The sequence below is a fragment of the Ammospiza nelsoni genome, chromosome 11 (genome assembly GCF_027579445.1).
Source record: "Ammospiza nelsoni isolate bAmmNel1 chromosome 11, bAmmNel1.pri, whole genome shotgun sequence".
Classification (NCBI taxonomy): Eukaryota; Metazoa; Chordata; class Aves; order Passeriformes; family Passerellidae; genus Ammospiza; species Ammospiza nelsoni.
This window is the reverse complement of record NC_080643.1, coordinates 7,957,796-7,981,046: the sequence shown is the minus strand read 5'-3', so window position 1 is coordinate 7,981,046 and position 23,251 is coordinate 7,957,796. Positions and strand designations below refer to the sequence as shown.

The 23,251-nt window shown below is 37.9% G+C and overlaps 1 protein-coding gene across 4 annotated transcripts in view; it reads right to left on the bottom strand.

The window, feature by feature from the left end:
- FHIT (fragile histidine triad diadenosine triphosphatase) overlaps positions 1-23,251 on the bottom strand; it is a 517,032-nt gene that overhangs the window by 384,121 nt on the left and 109,660 nt on the right. For 3 of the 4 annotated variants that reach the window (XM_059480066.1, XM_059480067.1, XM_059480068.1), the window contains one exon: positions 4,987-5,108. In XM_059480066.1, the coding sequence (XP_059336049.1) occupies positions 4,987-5,086 (100 nt within the window). In that variant the 5' untranslated portion in view covers positions 5,087-5,108. Of the gene's footprint in view, positions 1-4,921; positions 5,109-23,251 lie in introns of all 4 variants that reach the window. The other variant, XM_059480069.1, reaches the window with a different exon arrangement.

Below are 23,251 nucleotides of genomic sequence, written 5' to 3'. Positions count from 1 at the left end.
ACATTGTGCTAAACAAACTAATAATAGTGGTAATGTATAGGAAGCTTCTATGATGAGAACTAGAGAGTACTTTCCTACAAGATTAGGTATCTCAAACAAGTTGTTGCAAACATGCAGTACACATTATTGGAATATGTAGATACAAACATATATTTGGCAATATAACAATTTTATTTTCTTAATCTTAGTTTTATGGTTAATATTAACACTTATTTAGGCTGAAACTCATAAAATTCATACTTACAGAGAATAAATATAGATATGATAGATGTGTAATGTACAAAAAAAATCATAACAGCAATTCTGTAAGTTTATGAAGAATTAAAACTTCATATACAAGATAAATACCATGGTTTTCAACCAAACTTGTGAGAGAATACTACTGTTCTTTCTAGTGTACTATCTTCAATGGAAAATCTGTCAGATCTGAAACTAAATGAAAATTACTTGGAAAATATATTAAGTAACAACAATAATTCTAAAAGACCATTTCTTTTTAAGGAAAGCATTAGGAAAATATTTGTGGCACTACAGAACACATCAGTCTGAAGCGATACAGCCGTAGTGACAGCAGATGACAGGGAGCTCCCAGCCAGACAAACTGTGCAGCAGAGCAGATGCTGCTCTCACATTGCCTGACCCTGGATCCCATCCCACCCCTGCAGCAGACCAATTACACTGCAGCTCGGGGTGTTAGCAGGCCTTTGAAGGGAGCATCTGGTTCAACTAATGTTTTCTCTGCTCATTAATAACAGGAACAAGCGGCAGGAACTCACGAACAGCACACGGCCTCAGCAACAAATAATGACCGTTATCTCCATGTAGGGATGAAGGTGCCAGAAGATATCATATGCTTTGGGGTTTTATACATGGTCTATTCCCCACAATCAGAATATTTTCTGGTGGGAAAACTTAAATATCTATGAAAAGAGCAGTACAAAATAGTGCAGCGAAATTCAGTATATAACCGTTAAACAGTCTTCCTTATCTATTTCCTTTGTTGGGTTTCTTTAGATGGAAAAACTTTTTCATAATCAATCCCATATGAAAAGTTGTTGCAAAGTGTTTATTCTAATTTATTACACACATACGTGTGCCCTTAGAAAAGGAACCAAAGTGTCCACAAATTTCTACAAAATTACTTGGTCCCAATAACCCTCAGTTTGCTGTTCCCAGCTGGAAAGATTGTACCTTTTAATAACCAATTCAATAAACTGCTGAAAAATGCTTTGTATAATCTAGTATTGCCATAGATCTGCTGTGTGTCTCTGTCATTACACTCTGCATTCAATCAATTTACAAATGTTGCTGTGTTCCTTTTGTGCTAGTTCTTATGGCAGCCTGAACACAAATCTAAAGATCAATACCTTGTCTACTGAAAAAAAAATGGACATAACTAATGAATTATGTTATTTATGATAAAAAGTCCTAGTCTCCAAATGGATTCTGCTAATGTTGAAATTCATTTTTCATATTTAACACAAGATGAAAACAAGTACCCTGCACAACACTGTAAGAAAGGCAGTGATAAAAACCAGTTCATATTTATTGAAGATGGGAGTAAGACCATGCAAAGCTCTGGTGCAGGGCTAAGAAAACATCAATACAATGCTAGGTCATTCACAAGGTATCTGTTACCATATTAAAGCACAAAAGGTCCATGTCAAAGAGCAGATGGAATTTGTTTCAAACAGCACCACAGCTCTGCTCTGTGGAAGCAGCAAGGTTCTGAATGAAGTCATTCAAACAAGAAGCCAAGGAGAAGCTGAGGTCATGCTGCTTGCATGAGCTGATTCAGTTCGTCTTGTGCCTTTTGTGTGACAGAAACAATGCATTTGCTGACTTTTAGACACATCCCTTCACTGCTCCAGCTATTGAATAGCTGCCTCCTCCAAAACAACCACAGAGCTGTTCAAGGGAGCCACAAGTGACTGCTTTTCACAATCACCCTGTGCAAAGCAGCAAGCTGACAGAACAGAGAGGAAACAATGACTCTTGTAAAAAAGGGAATGGATACCTGTATAAGGGTATCCCAGCAAGCTTCCAGAACACACAGCTACCTCCTCCCCACTCCAAGCTTACAGCCCAGATGTGCACCGAATACAGTATTTGGGTTCCCACCCAGACTCTTGGCTCTGCAACAACGTGAGAAAGGCATCATCAAAGTACACTCCAAAATCCAGTACCTCATTAATCAACCCTGTCCCCAATGCCATGTGCCTTCTGCTCTGATATCAGACAAGGAGAAGACAACAGCAGTGCAGATACAGACCCCTGATTATTACAAGTGACAATGTCCCCAGACAGCCTGTGCAGACACCAACACCTCTGAGTCTTTGCCTGCCAGGTGACAGCAAAGGGCCTGGATCTCCTGAGGGGAACAGGCACTAACCCTGCACGCTGACCACCTGCAGCTCGCCTCTGTCTCCTTGTGCCAGAAGAGGTCAATACTTCCTACTGTCCCACAAATGTGCACATTGTAGCTTACATACTGAAAACCCCAGTTTAATGTTGGATAGCCTTACTCAACAATGAGTACCCAGCACCTCCCTATCCAAGAATCTGCAGTAATCACACCAAGGGATCCCAATACAAACTGAGCTCCTGAGTCTGTGAACTCAGAGCACCCAGTGGGCAGAAATCTAATGCTGGGGAAAATGAGGCACCTCTGTCCAGGAAGAGGAGAACCCTTTCCTTACCATAAATACCATATTCTTACTCTACCTAATTTTGGACTGTTAGCACAATTTGTCTTTCAAACGTCAAGATAAATTCACAGGATTGGCAGCTCAAAATAAACAAAACAAAACTTTCCCATGTGTTAAGTGAACAAGCCTGCTTTGGCATTGCTCAAGTCACACTGAACTCCACAAGGCCATTGTGACAGACTTTCTCCCAGAGAATAGTTTTATTTTAAAACTGTTACTTCAAATTCATAATTCCAACCAATGTTCTGTTTCAAGATGGAATTTGAACCTTACTAGTTAATTAAAGCCACCACCTGGAGTGATCTGGCTTTCAAATTGATTTCCTTTGTCTCTCTAATTCACATACATTAATATTTTATTTTCTACTGAAAAAAATGTCACACACGTGCCAAAGACAAGGCAGATAAAATTATTGCAATAAAACAAAGCAAATACACTTCTTACTGCCAGGTCTCAAGATGAATGCTGCATTATACAGACACTTTAAAAGGCTTACAACTGCAAATTGCTCTATTTTACATACTGTATTCTAGCCTTTACATCAAGATCTCTCCTAATTTCTTCTCATTGTAATGAGAAAGGAAAAGGGTTGGGTTTTTATTACCTGAACATTTATTCAATGGAGAAACAAAGACTACATTATATATTACAACACAAGCTATTAAAACAATGTGACACTATAAAATACACTGCAAAACTCATTATGGGATAACAAAGCTAAACCCTGAGCAAATAAATGTATCTGCCAAAAGTCAGCAATAATTATACAATGAGAGTTTATAATCTTTAATTATTTAAGAAGAAAAGAAGCTTGTAATAATTAAGTTTTATATGCTCCTTAACTTGTCATTACTAAGTGCTCACAAAACTTTAAAACAAGAACACTTCATCTGAAATGCTCTATTTTGAGCAACAGATGCAATTGTTCACTTAACTGATTAATTTAAAAAAAGTCAAATATTGTTTTTAAAACCTGCACTCACAGAACAGATTAGAGTTTATTTACTCTCTGCTCCACACAATGCATACAGCAACGGCTCAGGCACTTACAGGCCCTGCATCACACAGTGATTGATGTCACACTGTCTTTATATAACTTTGAAATGGTTTTTGTTATGAGAAATCTGTAAATCACCTTGGATTTACATCTGGAATTTCAGAAACTCAAAGATCAGAAAAACTGTTAATTTAATTCATAAAGTATATTGGTGAGACAGTAACACCTTTAAAGTTTCTATGAAGTCTGTGCATCTTTGTCATGCTCTGACTTCTGGTACACACAAACACCATTCAAAACAGGTGGAGAGAAAAGTTCAATATTGAACAATTATAAGCTACAAAACTGGTGGGAGGAAAGGAAGGTTCTATACTTCAGAGGAAAATAATTTTAAAATATATATAAAATATATATATTAAACATCACTTGATTTTAGGTTATGAAAAAATCAACATAAAACTACAAAACTACCAAGAAAACTTTCAGTAAACTCCAGAAAACTTCCTTTTTTTCCACAACGCATTCATTCTTTGCCTGAGCTTCTCCTAAAATTTTATCATGAACCTCTACACAAGAGGAGATCAGTCTTAATTATTTTGAAAAATTTCATTTCCAGCCACTAAAATCAGCACAAATTACAGAGCAGCAGAATTTTGACTGGAAAATAACACACTACACAACACATTAAACAGGTACATTGAGCATCTTGTGTAATCAAGTTACAATACAGTTTCAAACTCAAGCATTTTACTTGCACCATGAGGCTTCATATTTTCATCGTGAAATTTGTGCAATATACAGATGGCTTATTTAATCCATTCCCACCTAAATTAATCAAAGCAATCTGAATCCCCCCAAAAAAAGTCTTCAAAGTCTTCATACAGGGTTCTACTGGCATTTGACAAATGGTATACAACTAGCCAGGAAAAGTTGAAAATCCTCCATAAAAGAGTTACCACATCAAAAAATAAGTGACATTATTAATAGGGAAGTGGGATGTGTTATTCAGCATAATATGGAATTTAAACAGCACCACCTCCAATGAAGTTTAAAATGCTTTTAGTAGCACCTGGTTGTTTATATAACTTCTGTGGTGAAAAGGTCAATATATTTCACCTCGAAGGTCACTGTTTTCAGCAGTTCTGCAACACTGATCAAGCATCTTCTGATCAAGCATCACTGCCTGGACTTGGAATAAACCCATGTCACATCCTACCTGGCCTTCCAAGTGTCCTGAGCGTGTCCTGCCCTTCCCAGGGAGCAGCAGCATGGCAAGGATACGTCCTGGCAGCACCGGCCTGCGGTTCACCAGAGCAAAGCTCAGCTCTGTCCTCAGGAACACCACCGAGGGCTTGATCAGGTGCTGCCCAAATCTCAGCATGGTCAGGGATGATCTTCAGGGTCTGAAAGAGACAATGGTTAAGATAATTAAGGGATTGACTCTGCCTTTCCCAAGCAACAGGAATAAAACAATCCAACTGCCTATGCAGCTTCCAGCTGAAAGTGCCTCCGGGGCTCATCAATTGGGAGTCCTGGAATGGTTGTTACACCTCCCATAAATTGATCATGTCTTTGAAGAAGGGGTGGAAAAGGCTTCTTTCCAAAGCAAAAAATTTACATATAATTTCTTAAAGTCTAATCTCATCATCTTGGCAGGGCTACAGAATTCTAAGGAATGCAATTTCTCCCTCCCATTTTCATTTGTCCTGCATTGTAAACATTTGGGTCAGATGTTCTTTGAGAAGCACAAATAGGATTTCACATTTTTTCTGCCACAATGCAAATCAGTGCACACAGGATGTATGAAATAAACCACATTTTCTTAATGTCTCCATTAAATACCTCAACTGAAGAAACACTGGCAAATTGAAGAAAGTTTATTTAGCCATTTTCCATCCACACTGTCCAGCTTGAGCAACTGGAATGTGAAGATGATCACTGCTACATTTTCTCTTATAGAAAGTCAAAGAACTCCACTTTCATTCACTAAAATTTTCTCTCTTTGTGACAAGAATGAAAATTCCTCTTAAATAGCTACAGCACAGTCCCAGCTGTGTCTATTTTAAGTCTTTAAGCCCTAGAGTATTTAAAGTATTTAATTCAATCAGAAATATCCAAGGTACTGCAGGGTGAAAAATGAAGAAATGACAAATTTCATGTGACAATACTTGAGACACATCAGAAGCATTATACTCACATTACCCAACTTAAACCAAGTGACTAATCAGAAAATTCAGTTTCATATGTTGCCTGAGACAGGGAAACCTACTGCTACAGCCATGGAGGGTCTTCTGTTGCAGTTCTTTACTTGCAAGATCACTGTGTAGAGTAAGACCTAAACTTAGTTCTTAATCTAAGAGATTTATTCTGATTTATCATCCCACTTGTGTCACAGCATATATCACAGCTGAGATAGCCACAATACACAGAGCATCACCACAGAATTTCAGAAAGCTTTAAGCATTCACCCATACACAGTAACACCATACCTCGTCAGAAGGCTGCAAGCATCTGCCCTTCTTGTTCTTCAGCAGAACCTTTTATACCCTCACGGTCGATGCATTGCACCTGTGTGCCCTCTGCTCCCTTTGGTGGTTGGTCAGAGCCCCTGGGCACTCCCTGGCTCGTTGCTGTCAATGCTTTTCACCTGTTTTCCACAGCTGCAGCTCATTGGGGATTGAGGCTGAGGCTCAGCCCCACCCCAATTACCACAAACTGTGTGCCTACACACCTGTACCTGTTCCCATAAAAAAGTACACATAACAACCCCCTCCAAGTGCACACACTTTGAACATGTCTTTGAGAAATACTTGTTCTTCTAAAGGAACTTCTGGCTTTGTAGTGGTCTGATTCCACAGAAGAACGTAAGTTAAGGGCAGCAGATGCATCTAATCAGGGTTTACACCAGAAAAACACATATAAATCTTAGTATATGATACAGTAACAAATAAGATTACTACATTTCCATGTAATAAACATTTTCTAAGCAGGCATCATGTCCTGTTTTATTTCTGAAAATCACAGATGAAAGGAAATGCTTAAACAGATTATGGAAGAGTGGAGATTTTAACTATGCCTGTTTCAAAGATTTGAAAAGGTTCTACATTCTTTTCTACATAAAGACAAGAGAAGATTAAGTGTCTGAGATTTGTCCCTTAGCATATATTAAACTTGAAAGTTGACAACATACAAAAATCAAGTCTCTTTAGCTACTAAAAGAATTGCTTAGCAGAGAAAACACCTGCTATCTTGTGCTGATGCTTGAAAAAATGACTATTAGGAACTTCAATCAATCTGCCTCATTTGTCTTAAGCAGTCCATCAGCAACCCCCCATGGGGGTTTTTCATTCCAATTAAAACATGCAGAATGTTTTCACACAACTCAGTAAAGAGACATGGTTCTCTTTGCAATGAAGGAAATGCTTCTGACAAAGGAGAGAAACATTCCATAGTCAGGACTACCCTCCAGTGATGGTAAGAAATGGTAAGCTGATGTCTCCAGAAGCTGAAAAATCAAATGTACCACCTGCCCCTGCATTTGGCAATGCTATGGACTAAAAATCCAAGTGCTACTGATGATTTCTTGTTCTGTCTTCCAGGACAATGATAAATAAAGGTACTGTCCAGAGGCACAGGACAGAATTAAGCACAGAAACAAGGCTTCAAAATCACAAATGCTAAATGTAAATTATGATGATTTGAAATTTGACTTAAGGAGGGGGAGAACCTGAGATTTGGTAATCAGCTGAAGAAGTCCTCTGGCTGATTGCTGCCATAAGCAAAAAACAGCAAAAAGGAGCAAAATAAGATTGGTGACATTAGGTTGCCTGTTCTGTGTTTTCATCATGCACCTACCACATGATATTTACTTACTTTACTACCTGTCTTGTTTTTAAAATATCTAGAAAAATCAGTAAAGTAAAAGCACTAATTTCATACCTCTCTTTGCAATAGTTTGAAGAATCACATTACAGCCCAAGTGGCTTGACATAGAATTAAAGCATTTATTAAAACCCTGTTTGTTTACTATGTAAAAATCTATCTGAATAATGTATTTCTATCTCTTGATTCAGACTAGATATATAAAATTCATTTCAAACTAATGTGTCAGTTGTACTGGTTGTGCTGTGTAATATTGCAGACTTCCCAGTGCTACTCTCTCCAATTTGCAAAGGGATTATGGGAGACTTTTCCTTAAACAATTATTCATAATCTATTATATATTACTTCAGCTGCCTTCTGCCCTAGTGATGCTCTGTGTTTTTCTGCACAGTACAATCATCTGTTCTCAGAACCAACACAAATGCTAAAAGATGCACCAGGGAAATAAGTAATGGGTACAAGTGAAATATCCATGACTGTGCAGCAAGGCTGGAATATTCCAGAGTGCTGCCAGGCAGCAAACTGCTACTGGTAGAGCAAGTTTTTATTCACCTGAACTCTACCACTTATTGCTTGCATGGTCTATAAAGCAGCAGGAATCAATGAGCACAGGTGTGTGCACACAGGTCATGAGATGCAGTGTGTGCACAAGGCTTCCCAATTCCCAGATTGGAATGACCACGCTGAGTCTGTTCCTCCAGGGATTTCCATTTTTCACATAAAGAGGAGATCAGTGACAGACAAACTAGAAACAACACATAATTGGTTAAAAATGTTTCCTCTTTTATGATGGTAGCCTTTCTAATCCCCAGTAATAAGAAGGACAATTACACAGTAATGTTAGAAAATGAAAGAAATCCATTTCTGATTAAATTTCAGCCCAGTTTAACACAGTTTTTATTCTGACTATTCAGATGAAAAGTGTATTTACTCTTCTTCATATTGCTGATATACATTACATTGCCTATTTAATCTGCCTCATTTTCCTAATTAAATTCCCTTCAAGCTGTGTTACTGCAGTTGTAGGTGGGAATACAGTATTAAAGGCTAACACAGCAAGTAGACTAATTTTACAGCCACAACAGACCTCAAATCTGTATAACCCATACTAGGAAAAGAAAAAGAAAAAAAAGACACTGGAAATCCACATTACACCCTGAAAAAAGAGTGGTAAAATTAAGAAAAATCATTACACGCTGAAAAAAAAGGGCTTGTAATTCCTTAAGTCTGATAACTTAGCATAGTCATGGTATTTTGTTAGGCCAGGAGACCAAACATCCTAAAGGCCTTGCAATGGGAAGCCAGAAAGCCCTACAATAGCTAGAGAAACCATGGTCCTCTCTAGAATACATCCTGCAGACTAAAATTAAGCCCATCTAGAAGGGAATACTTTGGGATAGGAAGATATCACACTATTCAAGCCTTTCATTGGAGCATCTTTGTTGAATATGCTGATTTGCAAGGTCTGTAAAATTGTATGCAGGATCTACCCTGAATGTGCATTTCGGTGCATTCCACCTTGGCCAAATGTTGCACCACAAAGATCCTTATTAAATACCAAAATAAAAACCCTTTATCCCTTAACCATGCCTGAATTAATTTTAGATCCAAGAAAAAGGCATCATAGGTACATGGCATTTCTCCAGTCTGTATAAGTACTACTCATATAGTAAATGTATTTTTGAGAGGAAATCTATACACACGTCTCAGTTTTCAGATTTATTCAGTTTTAGGGTTAGGGGCTTTGGTCTGTGCTTCAGTTTTTAAACAGCATAAGCTGTAGAATCATTTGTGTCAAATACACAGAACTCTGAACAGAAAATAAGTTCACTTCTGGGCAGAAGGTAAGTTCACCTAAAAAGAAGTCCATAGGACATCAAGATAAGTGTCTGCTTGTTACAGGTCACAGCTAAAATCAGAGACCTGGAAAAGTGCTGGAAGTTTGCTGACTACAAGGAGTGATGGCAGCAGTTCTTTAATGTTCATTTCCTGCCACCATAAACCTCCCCAATGGATGCTTAATTGAGATGGTGTTGGTACTCCAAAATGCCTCTTTTTTTTCCTTATACAATTACTCCTCCTTAGAACAAGGTGTTGAGATCAGCACCTGCTGAGAACCAAGCTCAAGGCTTTTGCTGAGAATCCCCTGAGCACTGTTTTAGGAAAGCTGCACATCTGGTTGTTAAGGGGGAAGATGAGAATGCAAAATGGGCTGCTAACTTCAAATGTGTGTATTAAAGGAAACCAATTACAATACCATTATCTCTCTGTGCTAATAGAAAGGACTGTTTTAGAAATGTTCCCAGGAGTATTCTTAAATTTTAAAGTTTATTTTACCATATTAACATCACCTCTTCAGGAATGTTGACAGTCCTGATACCAATACTCAATTTCATGTAAAAACACTGAAAATTTATGTGGCAAAACAAAACTTCCTCCTTTCTAATTTTCTTTAAGGTCGTACAAAAATACTAATTTTTTTTTAATTCATCAAGATACGAAAATGTGTGTTACACACTGTAGTCAAGGGAACAGAGTACCTATATCCTTAAATCCCTATTTGTCATTGTTTCCTTTCAGAGGTTTGGTTATGGAGAAAATGATAGTCCTACTTAGACATCTGAATTCTGCACCATATTCAGGAAGTAATGTGCAATGAAGACCTGCACTGCAGGCTACCTTCCCTCTTTTCATGTTTTGGAATTTTTTACTTATTTTCTCCTCTCACTGCCACTTTGTAAGGATGAAATTTACACAAGCCAGAATATTACTTATTTAACTCAAGCACCTAGCAATAAATGTGCTTGTTGCTAGCAGCCAGGATTTGACATTTTCATCAAGAAATACCTAAAAACACTAATAGAAAGAAATTGTTTTATTCTAAAATCACTTAGTTTTTCTACTGGCTCTATGTCCCTAGAACAGCTTTATCTCTCAGCACCCTTCACTCCCACTCTTGCACAACATTTAACTACATATTTTGTGTTCTTCCAGTTCCAGAAAATGGCCTCTAATTAAAAACTGTTCTCCCTCTCAGTAAGCCAAAACATCACATACTATGCCATTTCTGCTCTGAAAAAGCCAAGAAGAATTACAAAACTAGAAAAGGTGCTCCTGTATCTTTGACAGCCATAGCCTAGATTCTCTCCATGGGGATGGTATTTAATGCTCTACACAATGTTGAAAGCAAAAGCTTGTGTGGATTATTTTTCATTTTCACCACCCACAGAAGCTACTGAACAGCAAGCCCATTAAATGTGATGCATGCAACCAATCCTGTGGCATTGACAAGGACCAATTCCTCCCATCACAGACAGATTATGATGGACTCAAATCCACTACATGTGGCTTCCCCTGCTTAATCTAGCAGGGAAGAAAACATCAAAATTATTACTGTTTAAATAGATAGCCATTTTCTTAGCATGGTCAATCAAGCTAAATTATCTCCACTTACAATGAAAATAGACTGTGGCGTGTTGCACAGCACCTCAGCTCCTCCCCATGCATGATGCCACACATCCATCTGCAATCCCACAGCCTTTGCCTTGCAGCTCTGTTCCCTTTCCCCTGAGCTGCAGCAGCGTTCCCCAGCCCCTTGGAACAGGATTTTCCATTCTGCTCTCACAGTCTCACCCCTCAAAATCCCCATGTTGTTGTTATAGTGGGTTTTCCTAGGTCATGACTGTGACCATCATGAGAAATGTCCCTTCCGTGCCTGGCTGTGCCTTTCGGGTGGCAGCAGTGGGCCAAGGAGGAGACTGCACAAAGCTCCCTGGGCAAGCAGCACCACCCCAGAGCTCAGCACAGGACATGGACAGTGTGATGAGCAGTGACCTGAGGGAGCTCTGAGCTCCTGAGAAAAACCACAGAGTTCCCACTTGTACTGGGTCTGACTGGGATGGGCTTTGGAGCACAGGAGCCAGTAAGGTCCTACAGTTTGGTTTTGTAACCAAACCAGTGCTGACAAGACACCAATATTTTGGCTATTGCTGTACAAGGCTTTCTCATTTTCTCCATTCTGCCCATCACCAGTGAGCTGATGTGTACCTTCACATTTGGCTCCTGAGAGGAAAGCTGCATTGCCCCCAAACCTGTCTCGAAATACTTTGTGCAACCAGTCCAGCTGTCCCATCAACTTATCTAAAGCAGAAAACTCACAAAATTCAAACAAAGACTATAGCCTATTTAAAAGCTACAGGTCAAATAAAATACTAGCATTCTCATTTCTTTGTGTACTAGCATACACATTTATTTCTCAAAACTATCCCTCTTCAGGCATTACACATCCTGTCTACTGTGCCTGGTCAGGCAATGTGTGGGTACACACAGGCAACATGCACACAAGTCTGTCCTTTCCAATTTTTTTCTGGTCCATCATCAAAACAAATTTTTTTAAGATTTTTCCCTACTCCTAAAATCCTCACAACCACCCCAAAAAACAACTAAACAACTCAAACTTCAGATACCCAGAACCCTGTTGACCAAGAATAATGCAGACACTTAAAAGCAAGTGAGCAACCATGTAGCAACACTGTAGAGCAATTGCAACTTTGACAAGTTAATCAGCAAATGCAGAATCAAGCTAGACATCAAAGGCGATATAACATCCATAATACATGGAGAGGACATAAATATTTTTAAATGATGTAGATGTAGTTGTCAAATTCATTTCTACAGCAAGCATTTTGGAATACAAATTAGGCCAACTTGGTTTTTTCTTGTAATTCAGGTGAAGAGTGCAAAGTTATAAACAATAAATGAAAAGGTTTGTAGAGGCAAAAGAGTTGTATAACACATAAAACTTGGAGAAAAATGAGGGTTTAGAAGAGTCCTGAAAGCAATAAACAGGCTCGACATTCTTCAAGTGTCCATGTGTACACTGTGTGCCTCAGAAGATGACTCACACACCATTTAACCATGCTGAGAAAATCACTCTGGCAGTGGAAGCCCTTGTTTGCCTCTGTGCTGAGGTAACAGCCAACTTCAAATATGAGGATTTGTTTCCAAACATCACCTTGTTGTTGTTTTGACATCCTAGGTAGACCTGCAACTTTACTTTTTTAAAAAACCTTTTACAATTACAAGCATGAAAAAAGAATTGCTGTCTTGCATTATCCTGCAGTAGGTTTGTGTCCATTTTATGCCAGAATGCACCAACTCAATGCACCACAATATTACAGAAGTTATCTTTCAAGCAGAATTCCAGTCCCAAGACTTGATCTAGAACTTCTCACAATCTTCTCTGCTCAAAAACTGTGCCCATTTTTCCTCATATTAGCAGAAGTTATCTAAGATTATACCTCCTTCTATCATTATTATCGAACAAAATTCAGCAGGAATTCAAAGACAAGTCTGATAACCATGAAACTCAAAATCCATGGACTATATCAGTGATTTTAAGGAGGATGTTTTGTGAAACAGGATAAAATCAATCAGAATCAACAATTCATTCTTAACAACTTTTACCAAAAGAACAAAATACATGCAAAACCACAAGTATCCAATAAAATAAATTGTGTTCACAGATCCTTCTTTAGTGTTAATCTTCGGGGGGAGGGGAAGCAAAGCAAAACAGAGAAACACACATTAAATTTCATTTTTTTAACAACTTGCGTGTACCACAGCTATTATCCTGATGCATGGAGAACTCAGGGGTTTGATTTTGCCTCTGCAAGTCATTCTGATGAACGAGACCTTTAGTGTTGTAATAACTGCTGTGAGTAATGGAACAACCAATGGCTTTTATTAAGAAGGAACACTGAATAATGTATTACCAACATTAAGATCAAGGGAAAATACATTTTTATTAGGGAAAAACATTAATATCAATCATGCCAATTTTTTTTTTTAACAGAGGGGTGAAAGGCAGAAAAGGAAAAAAATTAAGAAAATGCTTTACAGTATGCATTAAATGGCAGAAATTATACCACGAAAATCCTTTTTCCTAGTGTGGCTACCTAGGGCTACATTACATGGTAGAGGAGCAATAAAAAACTGTGACATCTCTTGAGATATATAAATGTAAGGGAAACTACCCCAGCAAAGGAGGGATGGGGGAGGAAGCTTATTCCTTTTGAAGCTACAGACTGAGAGCTGACATGATGGAACAACTAGAAATGTTCTTTTGCTGAACCCTTCAGTGGAAAAAAAGGTGGCTTTAAAAGTGGGGAGTGAAGAAAAAGCAGTTCTATCTTTTATTATTATTATTACTTATATTGCAAAACATAAAGTCACTTTACAGGCTTTAGAAATACACACCAAGACTAAGCCTTCCCCTGAAGTGGCTTCCTATTTCCTCTGAGAGAATACAATTTGGACATCTACAGTGTTGGACAGCAGAGATGGGCAAAGAGAGCTGCAGAAGACAAGCTGCAGGGAGTTAAGTGAAAAGATTCAAGGAGTGAAGAAGTCCATTGGGAGAAGAGAGTAATGGCTCTTCCCAAAACTTTATGGTGGTATAAACCAAAGCACAATCAGAGACAGAGAGCACAGGGTGTGCTACGGCAAAAGGCTGCTCCACACAACTCAGAGCCAGCACAAGTCCAGGCAAAAAGAAGTGAGGTATGAGCCAGAAATGTTGGATGATGAGTTTCCAGATACAGTCTGGAATTTTATAATTTCTTCACTGAGAAATCAGCTACATCACTTCCAAAAGCTCTCCTGAATCAGTAAACACCTTTAAAGATTTATTTCTTGTATTTTATTATTTTGTCCTTTTGCCCAAAATTTCATTCTGAATGCAAACTTATTATTATTAGACCATGGCTATTTGGTAATACTGTGAATTTGAATTTATTATATTTAGAGCAATTCCTGTGAGACCCTGAGTATCTCTGCAAGCATTTCAGCTTGCTGAATCAATAAATGTAACACAAACATTCAGAGGAAAATGCAGACACCATACTTAGTCTAAAAATTCCTCAGGCATATAAATGAAAATAGACATTTAATGAAAATTTATTGTCATATTTACATTTATATCTAGCTAATAAGACAAGATAGTGGGTCCTTCACATTTATGTACAGCACATTTATGTTTATTTCTAGATATTGGAATCCTTAAGATAAATCCCATTAGTTCTCATTTCATCACTTTATATATGTGCTTGCTCTCCAACATAAAACCACTTAAACCAGATTGTTCCATGAATGCTGGAATTAATGAACCATCATTTCTAAGGATTTATGTCCACATCTTTCCCCCAGCTCCTTTTGTCCCCCCCAGAATGAGAGCCCTCTGCCAGAGCCCTGAGTGCATCCCAGGCAGGTGATTCCACCAGGGTTATCCTTGTGGAGAGCTGCCAGCCTAGGGCTGCAGCCTGGGGAGCAGCAGGAGGAAAAAGAGGCTCCCACCATGCAAAGCAGGTCAAAAAGTGAACTGCTGGGACTGCACAGGCTAATTACAGAATTACCATGGCACACATATATATCCAATGGATAAAAAAAAAAGAAGTGCTGCTCTAATGCTGAAATTTGACAGTTATTTTTTTAAAAGTTCCTATTACAGTCATTGGAAAAATGCAATCTGGTGTGACATGTTCTTACTATTTCTGGTTCATTTACACCAGTCAAATTGTGGACTGCACGCAAAGAGCACTTTTCTAGGTTTAACCTTCCCCCTCTGCACAGGTTTTCCCTCCGATTTTCCTCAAATGCTTTCTCTTTACTTGCTCGTGTTTGGAAAATGGCAAATACGATTCCTGTTTTCTGGTCACTTCCTTATCTGTCTCAAAGAAACCTGTAGCAGAAATCAGAGCTTTCTGGATTTTTGTACAGAGCACTGTGAGGTTCCTTGCAGAACAAGGTAATGTTTAATGATAGCTGGGTTGCAAATCAATTGAAAAAATAAGCAAATTTTGAAAAAGGAAACACTCACTGTTAAACCAGCATTAAAGCATGACAGGAACCTGCTTAGAGATTTTTGGTTAGATTAATCCTGAGCACTATGACTCAAAAAAATGTAGGCAAATACAGGCAGTCTTACATGATGGTTTTGTGAGAAGTTTCATATCTGATTGCAGAAAACACAGTTATATTAAAATACAACTACTTGCTGAATATTACATTAGGACTTCTTTTCACAAGATATTTTCTGCTGAGAGAAAGTGGCTTGCAGTTCCTGTTATGTAATACATGCAGACATTAGATTTATTTCAGTAGGACACAAAGCCTGAGAAGTTTGGGGTTACATTTTCACCTCAAGTTGCTCTTCAGGAATCTTTTCCCACTAAACAGGTGCTCTTAGCAAATTAATCACTGAAATCTATTAAACAGTTTTTTTGGCCTCAAATAGGTTGCTTTCAGAATCAGGCCTTAAGATAAGTCCAGCGACTCCTTAGATTTATTTACAGAAGTAAGAGAAGTCAAAGATGATCTTGTCAATATTCTTAAAGTCAAATTTCAAAATCACTGATGGAATAAAGCATTTTCTCCTCTTTAATACTAGAAGCAGAAATACAGAGAAACCAAAAGCAAATCTGATAAAGAGCCTAAACCTATTTTCAACATGCTAGCCTGCATTGTCCTTGGTAAAGGATGAAGAAATGCTTTAAAAAAATGGAATAAACATAGGAAATTTAAGTGCTCATTATTTTCACAAATGTATTATTTTAATTTTCTTGTTCATCTGATAATTACACATTTTGCTGTATGTGCACATCATTCTCCTGGTTGCTTTTTACTTCATGATTGCCAAATGTCCCAAAAAATATGCATTTTCGTCTATCTGTAACTACCATAAAATTCTTCATGTTTTTTCCTTTTAGAAAACAATCTATATCATTATTTTTTAACCTAGACTCACCATGGAGAACTGCATGAGTCACATAATCAAGCCATAAACCAAGTAAATAGTTTTGTATGTTTCTGCTGTATTTCTGGCTTGCTTTCCTACACTGTATCACTTCAGGCATCAACAAAAAATGTTTTAGTGTTCCTCCTTTTAACTTTTCAAGATTAAAAAACATTTATGGTCACATGGTGGATTGGAATAGCTGAGAGTATTATGTTCTCGTTTTTCTGTAAACTTGCTAACATTTTAAACAAGAACTGGGTGCCAGATGACTGTTCTGCAGCTAATTGGGGAACAAATTTTTTCTACGATTTACTGAAAGGTCTCTGGATCTCTTTGCCAGCCAGGGTTTCTAATAAGATACTCATGAGTAATTAGAAATCTTTAGACATGATTAAATCTTAATCTGCAATCTGCAGGATAAATGTTTAGGCTGAAGTATGGCAAACTGGCAGAGACCTCAACCAGGGACCCCTCTGTAGCTCCAAGAATTTGTCAAAGCTGAAACTCTGATTTATTTCTGAATTCCTCTGACTCCCCTGGACAGGGAACTCATAAATTGGGCTGCCAGCTCAGTGCCTCAGCCCTGCACCCACATCCCTGACTAGCATATTTTATAGAAGGTAGGCATAAATGGTTTATTTCCAATGAAAACTTTGGACTTCCATTGCACGTCTTGAATAATGGATGCAATTTATTATTTAAAAGGTGATTTGCACAATACACATGTACTACCCAAGCTGCCCAGTAGGAAATCACACTTAGTCAAGCAAAGTTCTCACTAACTTTCATTTTTTCCTCAATAGCAAGCAGTTGTTCTGTAAGTAATGCCACAGCAATACCATAAAGCTCTGGGAATAGCTGGCTCTCAGCAGTCTGGAAATGAATACAACTGTAAACAAAAGAGACTTTGAAACTACTGAAAAATTAATTTTCTTGTGTTGTTATAAGAGATGTTTTGGCTTCCCCGAGTGCACTTCATAGCTAGGAGAAAACTCTCCAACTCCATACACACAGGGTAGTCCCCCAGGTCCACAAAAGATAGGAACTTGGCATGAGGAATGTAGTCTAATGAGAAGCTTTGTAGGTTAACATTAAAAAGGTGTTTAAAGAAACAGGTTCTCTAACTCTCTACATAATTCTATCATACCAGCCACTATCCTGGTCCCTTTCTTGATGAATGTAAGAAACATTTCACTTCTCTAATCATCGTCAGCTAAAGATTTCAAAGAGCTTTGGGAAACTTTAAAGAAATATGAATTTAACAGATAAACAAAGCAGAGAGACACTTTAGGGGCACAAAATGACATAGTGAAATCTTTTTTCCCTGGTCAAATTAATGCCACCAAAATTGTCAAAAATTAACAGAAAGACTCACAAATCACTGTGTTTAGCTGTGGTGCAAATCTATGCTGCTGCTTTTAAAGAGCTGTGAAGAACTAAGGGCTTACCTTGAATTCTTTATGCTACTCTATAAGCATTCAGCAGGCCTAAAACAAAAACTAGCATGGATTAAAGTGCCAGTGGAGAAAATGAATGCAAGGAAAATCATGTAAATGTACTCAGTATACAAAATGTGGACACAATACGTAAAAATCACCAATTAAAGTTTTCCCAAACAGAGAAACAGTATTTTGCTAGACTTGATCACAAATCTTATGGTACGTAGAATATCTTCACAGAGATAAGAACTCTGAATATACAATGAAAATAAATGAAAGTACATTTGGAAATATCCTCTTCATGTTTATCACAGAGAAGACAGTACCATCTTTGAGGCAATATGGTTTCTCAATTAATATTCATTCCTCAAATTAACTGGATCACAAATTCCAATATTCCAAACTAATCTTTCTCCACTGCAAAAATCAAATGACCAAATTGACAAGGATGAGAATTCAGATGCCTTGCGTAAAGCCAATTTACGTGCAAGCATTAAGGAACAGTCTTTAATAATAAAGTCATATTAGAGTTTTCAGCAAGCCCCAGTGCCTCATTTCTGCAGGTGGTTCACTGAAGTTCTGCCTATTTCAGAGAAAGCTCTGAGTGCCTGTGTGATACTGCCCAAGATATCAAACACAGAGCTTTCTTTAGTGATAAGTAATGCCATGTAAATATTCAGTTTGCAGCCTTGAGCTGCTGGGGAAGTTATCCAGCAACAAGAACACACCTGATGTTGAAGTAGCAAGTGGTGTTTTCTGAACACAGAACATCCTGTATGATCTGAAGGGCGCTAAAATCCAATCTTGTGTTCTAAAATGTACATCCAAATTTGGTGAATTTTTCTGACCTTAATCTCTGTAAGCTCCCCATCGGTAAAACAGAGATAATACCACATCCCTCACTGGGGCTTTGTGGAGATAAATTTAATTTAAAACCTGTGTAGCACTTGGATACAGTAGTGATGAGCAGAACAGAAAAGCCTATGAGGAAATTATTAATTCTGACATCTGAGCAGGGTCTGAACAATGTGCTGGAAATAAGGCTTAGGGCCACATATCAAACACTCAGGATAAAACAACATCTCTAATAGCTGCTCATTAATTGAGCACTGTTCATCTTGTGCACTGAGCAAGGAAGAAGTTTTCTGGAAAATATTATGTGTTCTAGACAATACTGATTACTTTATCAGAATGTGTATGTGTAAGAGAAGTTGAATTTCTGTCGCAATTCCAGTCTTAACACTCTTCTTGTGCCCACTTGCTTTTGAATTCTTAATAATGTTCTCTTTGTGAAGTTTATACATGTAAGATTTATCTAAAAAAGAATGAAATATAATCTCATTGTGAATCTCTGATTTCTATGCAGAAGTGGTAATGAAAGAAATCTTGGTTTAGAAAAAGTTCTTTAGAAAAATAAAATACCACATTTGCCTAGGCTTGGTAAATTCAGCAGGTTTCCACTGAATTTCCTCTTCAGTTGCTTGGAATGATCCAAGTGTTTCTTCTGTTCACACTTACTGTGCACTGCCATAAGAAACTTGGGAAGGGAAAACACATCAGGCACTGTCCTTTCAATTTTAATCCAAGGCATTAAATTTTAATTCTCAACAACAACAGCAGCTGATGTGTTCCCCTTGCTAGTTCCTGTGGAAGTAAATCAGGCAGAAATTAAGTTAGAACTGCACTTGGGAATGACAGAATAATAGAATCTCTCCAGCATGCTCTCCAGTGCCTTATTCCTTGTCAAAAAAATCCCCTCTGCACTTGCAGGAGTAGGTGATGGTGCTTTTTTGGTGACAATCTCCTGCTCCAGAGTGCACAAACACACTGAAGGCAATGGATACCTCTGTGAGTGCCCTGGGAGAGCAGAGCCCTCCCAGACAGAGCCCTACACAAACAGCTCTGCCCCTGACCAAGGCAGCAGACTCCAGGAACACGGACAGCTCCCAGGCCTGACTTCATTCTGCTGACATCCAAGTTGCTCCTTAAAATCCAGAAGAGTTATACCCAGAAATAGAAGACCAGACCCAGACCCTGCAGCTCAAAAAGTTTTCTAGAACTCAAGTATTAAAATAGGATAACATATTCAAACTCAAACTAATTTTGATAATACAAAATAATACGTAAAAATAGATTTCCCAGAGACTACTTGCACAAACCCTTAAGAAAATAATACTCCCATTTCATTAATATCATTTATGTATGATCAGTGCTCTTAAACATCCCCAAGAGAAGTAAAACCTGTTATATTCCAGCAAAAATATCTGTCTTCAGAGAGTAGTTAGCAGACATTTTTTGTTCAAATCAACACCAAATTCATTTTACTTTGTGAACAAATCTTTCATAATATAACAAATATATAGGAATAAGAAGCCAGAAGGTTTTCTATCTAGAATATGCCATCTTCTCAAAAAGGCAACAGAAAGCCAACATCTTTTAAATATTTAATTAGGACTCAAATCAAATTTACATAGTGATGTGCCACATTCTCAGCTAGTGATGAAGACAAACATCTCTGTGTGTTATCAGTACTTGCAAGGGTAGTGATTTCTGTTTCACTTTGCTTACAGAAGGTCTCCAGAGATTTTCACACTGTTGAGCATCATTTCAGAAATTTTTTTAGCTTTTTATTTAACTAGTTCATTGTTGATATAAGTTGGGACATTACAGTTTCAACAGCAAAATATTTGGTACTTGATCAAAATTGAGATATGCCCTAAAATAATTGTATTTGTCTTTAGCAAATACTACAATTGAGTGTTGAACAAAACTGCTGATTGAAGCTGATGAAAATTACTCCAGCTTACATGAATTGACAGATGTGATACCTAGCAAGGGATTTCCCTGGAAATTTTCTCATTTTCTTTCACTAATTTAGAGAAGGTTTATTTAAAATCTGCAAGAATGTACTGAAGTACTCTGGCTTCTTGAAATGTTAAAAAGTTATCCAGAAACTAGAAATCTTATAAATGATCTAAAATTTCCTAGCAAAAGGAAAAAAAGAAAAAAAAACCAACAACATAGAATTTAATCACACAACTAATAAAATGGACATACATTTCTCACTTCATGAGCTTTTTGAAAAAAAACAAAAGGGAAAAATAATTGCAAAGAAAGCTTTCTCACTTTTCTCTCAATTGAAGTACTTAATTGCCAAGTGACCAAATTTCAGTAAACAGCAACAAATACACAAACTCACAAAGACTGCTACAAAATCACTATGGAAATCTCCATGCATTTCAAGGGTATGACTTGCAAAAACCTGAAAATATCAAACACAGGTGTCATTTCTTGCTAGCAAATTTGTGTTTTCCAATGCCAAAGTGGTATGAAATTAAAAATTTTCATCAATAATCATTAAAAAAAATTAAAAATAGAAATTGGCCAAAATAAAGTAATAAGCAAAACCCCTTACGTTCAAACTTGACTTAGCTATTTTCTCTTTCTGACAGCAATGTAACCAGCTAAACTGTGCATTTTCCTCTTCCCCCAGCATCAGAAAATCAGAAAATTGAAGGTGAAGAGAGAAGGAGTAGCTCATTCTATTAGAACTCCAATGCTGTCTAGAAAATGTTGGCTGGGAGATCTACAAGTGTCAATTCCGACCTCAGGGCAACAGTGGGACTGTGGCAAACACTTGATTATTTCAAGCATGGCTTTGGCCTGCTGAATCTCCAGGGATGGACACTCCACAACCAACCCCAGAAACAATATTCTTCAATATGGAGGGGGGAAAATGTAGATTATGAATGAAAACTAAAGAAAACGATCCTTAGGCTTCCAGCAAAAACATCACAGATCTTCTGGGGCAGCAGATTCTTATGTTAGATACGTATTACCCTCTTCAACTTGTTGCATGGAAAGAGAAATTCAACAGTCACACAGCAACTTTCCAGTTCCACAAAGATATTCCAAGCTGTGTCTCACTTGTGTTAACCTTAAAGAATGAAATGTTGGGCCTTGCACTTCTAAGGTGCGGAACTAATACTCTGTAATTCATTGTTTAACTGAAGAATGTGTACAGGTTGCCATGGCAATGGCTAATCCAAATTCCTACAGCTGAATATTTTATTCAAAATTATTAGTTTTACCAAGGACTTCGATTTCCATCTCTTTAGAATGTACAGCACAGGATGTTGCAGCTCTAAATTTCCTCAGGTGCAGCCTCTAAGGTTGTGCCCTAGACATTTGCACTTTTAAAGCAGGCAAGGGGGCTTTGGGGGCTCACTGCATTCCTGATAACAGCTACTCTGCGGAATTACCAATTTGGGATGAAGAATCTCAGATGAAGTCACAGGATTCCACAAGAAGTCTCTGAAGCAACTGCATCCCTTGAAATGTCATTTCAAACCCAAACCCTTGAAATGTGATTTCAAACCCAAATCAGCCTCATTTCCCCCAGTGAATATCTGTCGTTCTGTGCATGGGGTAAACAGTGCAGTGACCCCATTTTGGAGGAGATTCACCTTCTGGAAGGAGGGATCCTGCTTTTGCCTACCTTGTGCCTACTCAGATGGATACGTGACTTTGTTTTCTGGGCTGAGTAATTTTTTTATCCTGCAATTTCTACATGTCCATAGAGAATGTCTTGCTAAATTGGAAACAAAAGTATTTATAGAGAGAAGAAATATGTGTGATGTATTCTTCAGAGCATCATACTCATGGGAGAATTCTGAAGACAAATCAGAGCATATCAGTAGTGTGTCATTTATTTTATGCACATTTGCTGCACACACACATATATGCCTACACCCACTGAACAAGAAAGGAAAACAAGGCAGCTCCATTGCATGGCTTGTCATTATTTCTGACCTGGAGAGGAACCTCACTAACATTCCTCCAGGTATTTGAAATGCCCTTTGTCCTTCCCACACATTTATGTTCCCCATCCCTACTGAACACACTCACAGTCAAACATTACTGCTGCAGAGGAAACAAGCTATGGCAGCAGGAGGCAGAGCTTTTACTTTCTCAAGTTCACAATATAGAATTTACCCAGCCCAGTGCAGGGTGTTCAGGGAAGAGACACGAGAGCAGAATGACAGAGGGGTCTGGACTGAGCAATCCTTTAAGCCACAAATAGTTCTTGCTAATGAATATGAACACTCAGCATTTCCCCAGAGGCCACCCTGTCCCCCAACAAACCAAGGTATGGAATCTGACAGGACAAATATTGATTTGCCCAGAGGAATTAATTTTTCCAAACACAAGTGAAGTATTATCTCAAATCAGCAATCAAACTGCAGCAGCAGTTTGCATTTAAAGACATTTAAAACTATTATACTGCGGAGCATCTAATATGTAAACATTCAGGACAGCCTAAGTACAATATGTATTCACTTACAGACCTTGAGTGTACTAGATGTAAGTGTTGCCATATTTAATTATTTCTGAATCAACACGGTTTTAAATTAATTTCTCATTTTATTGT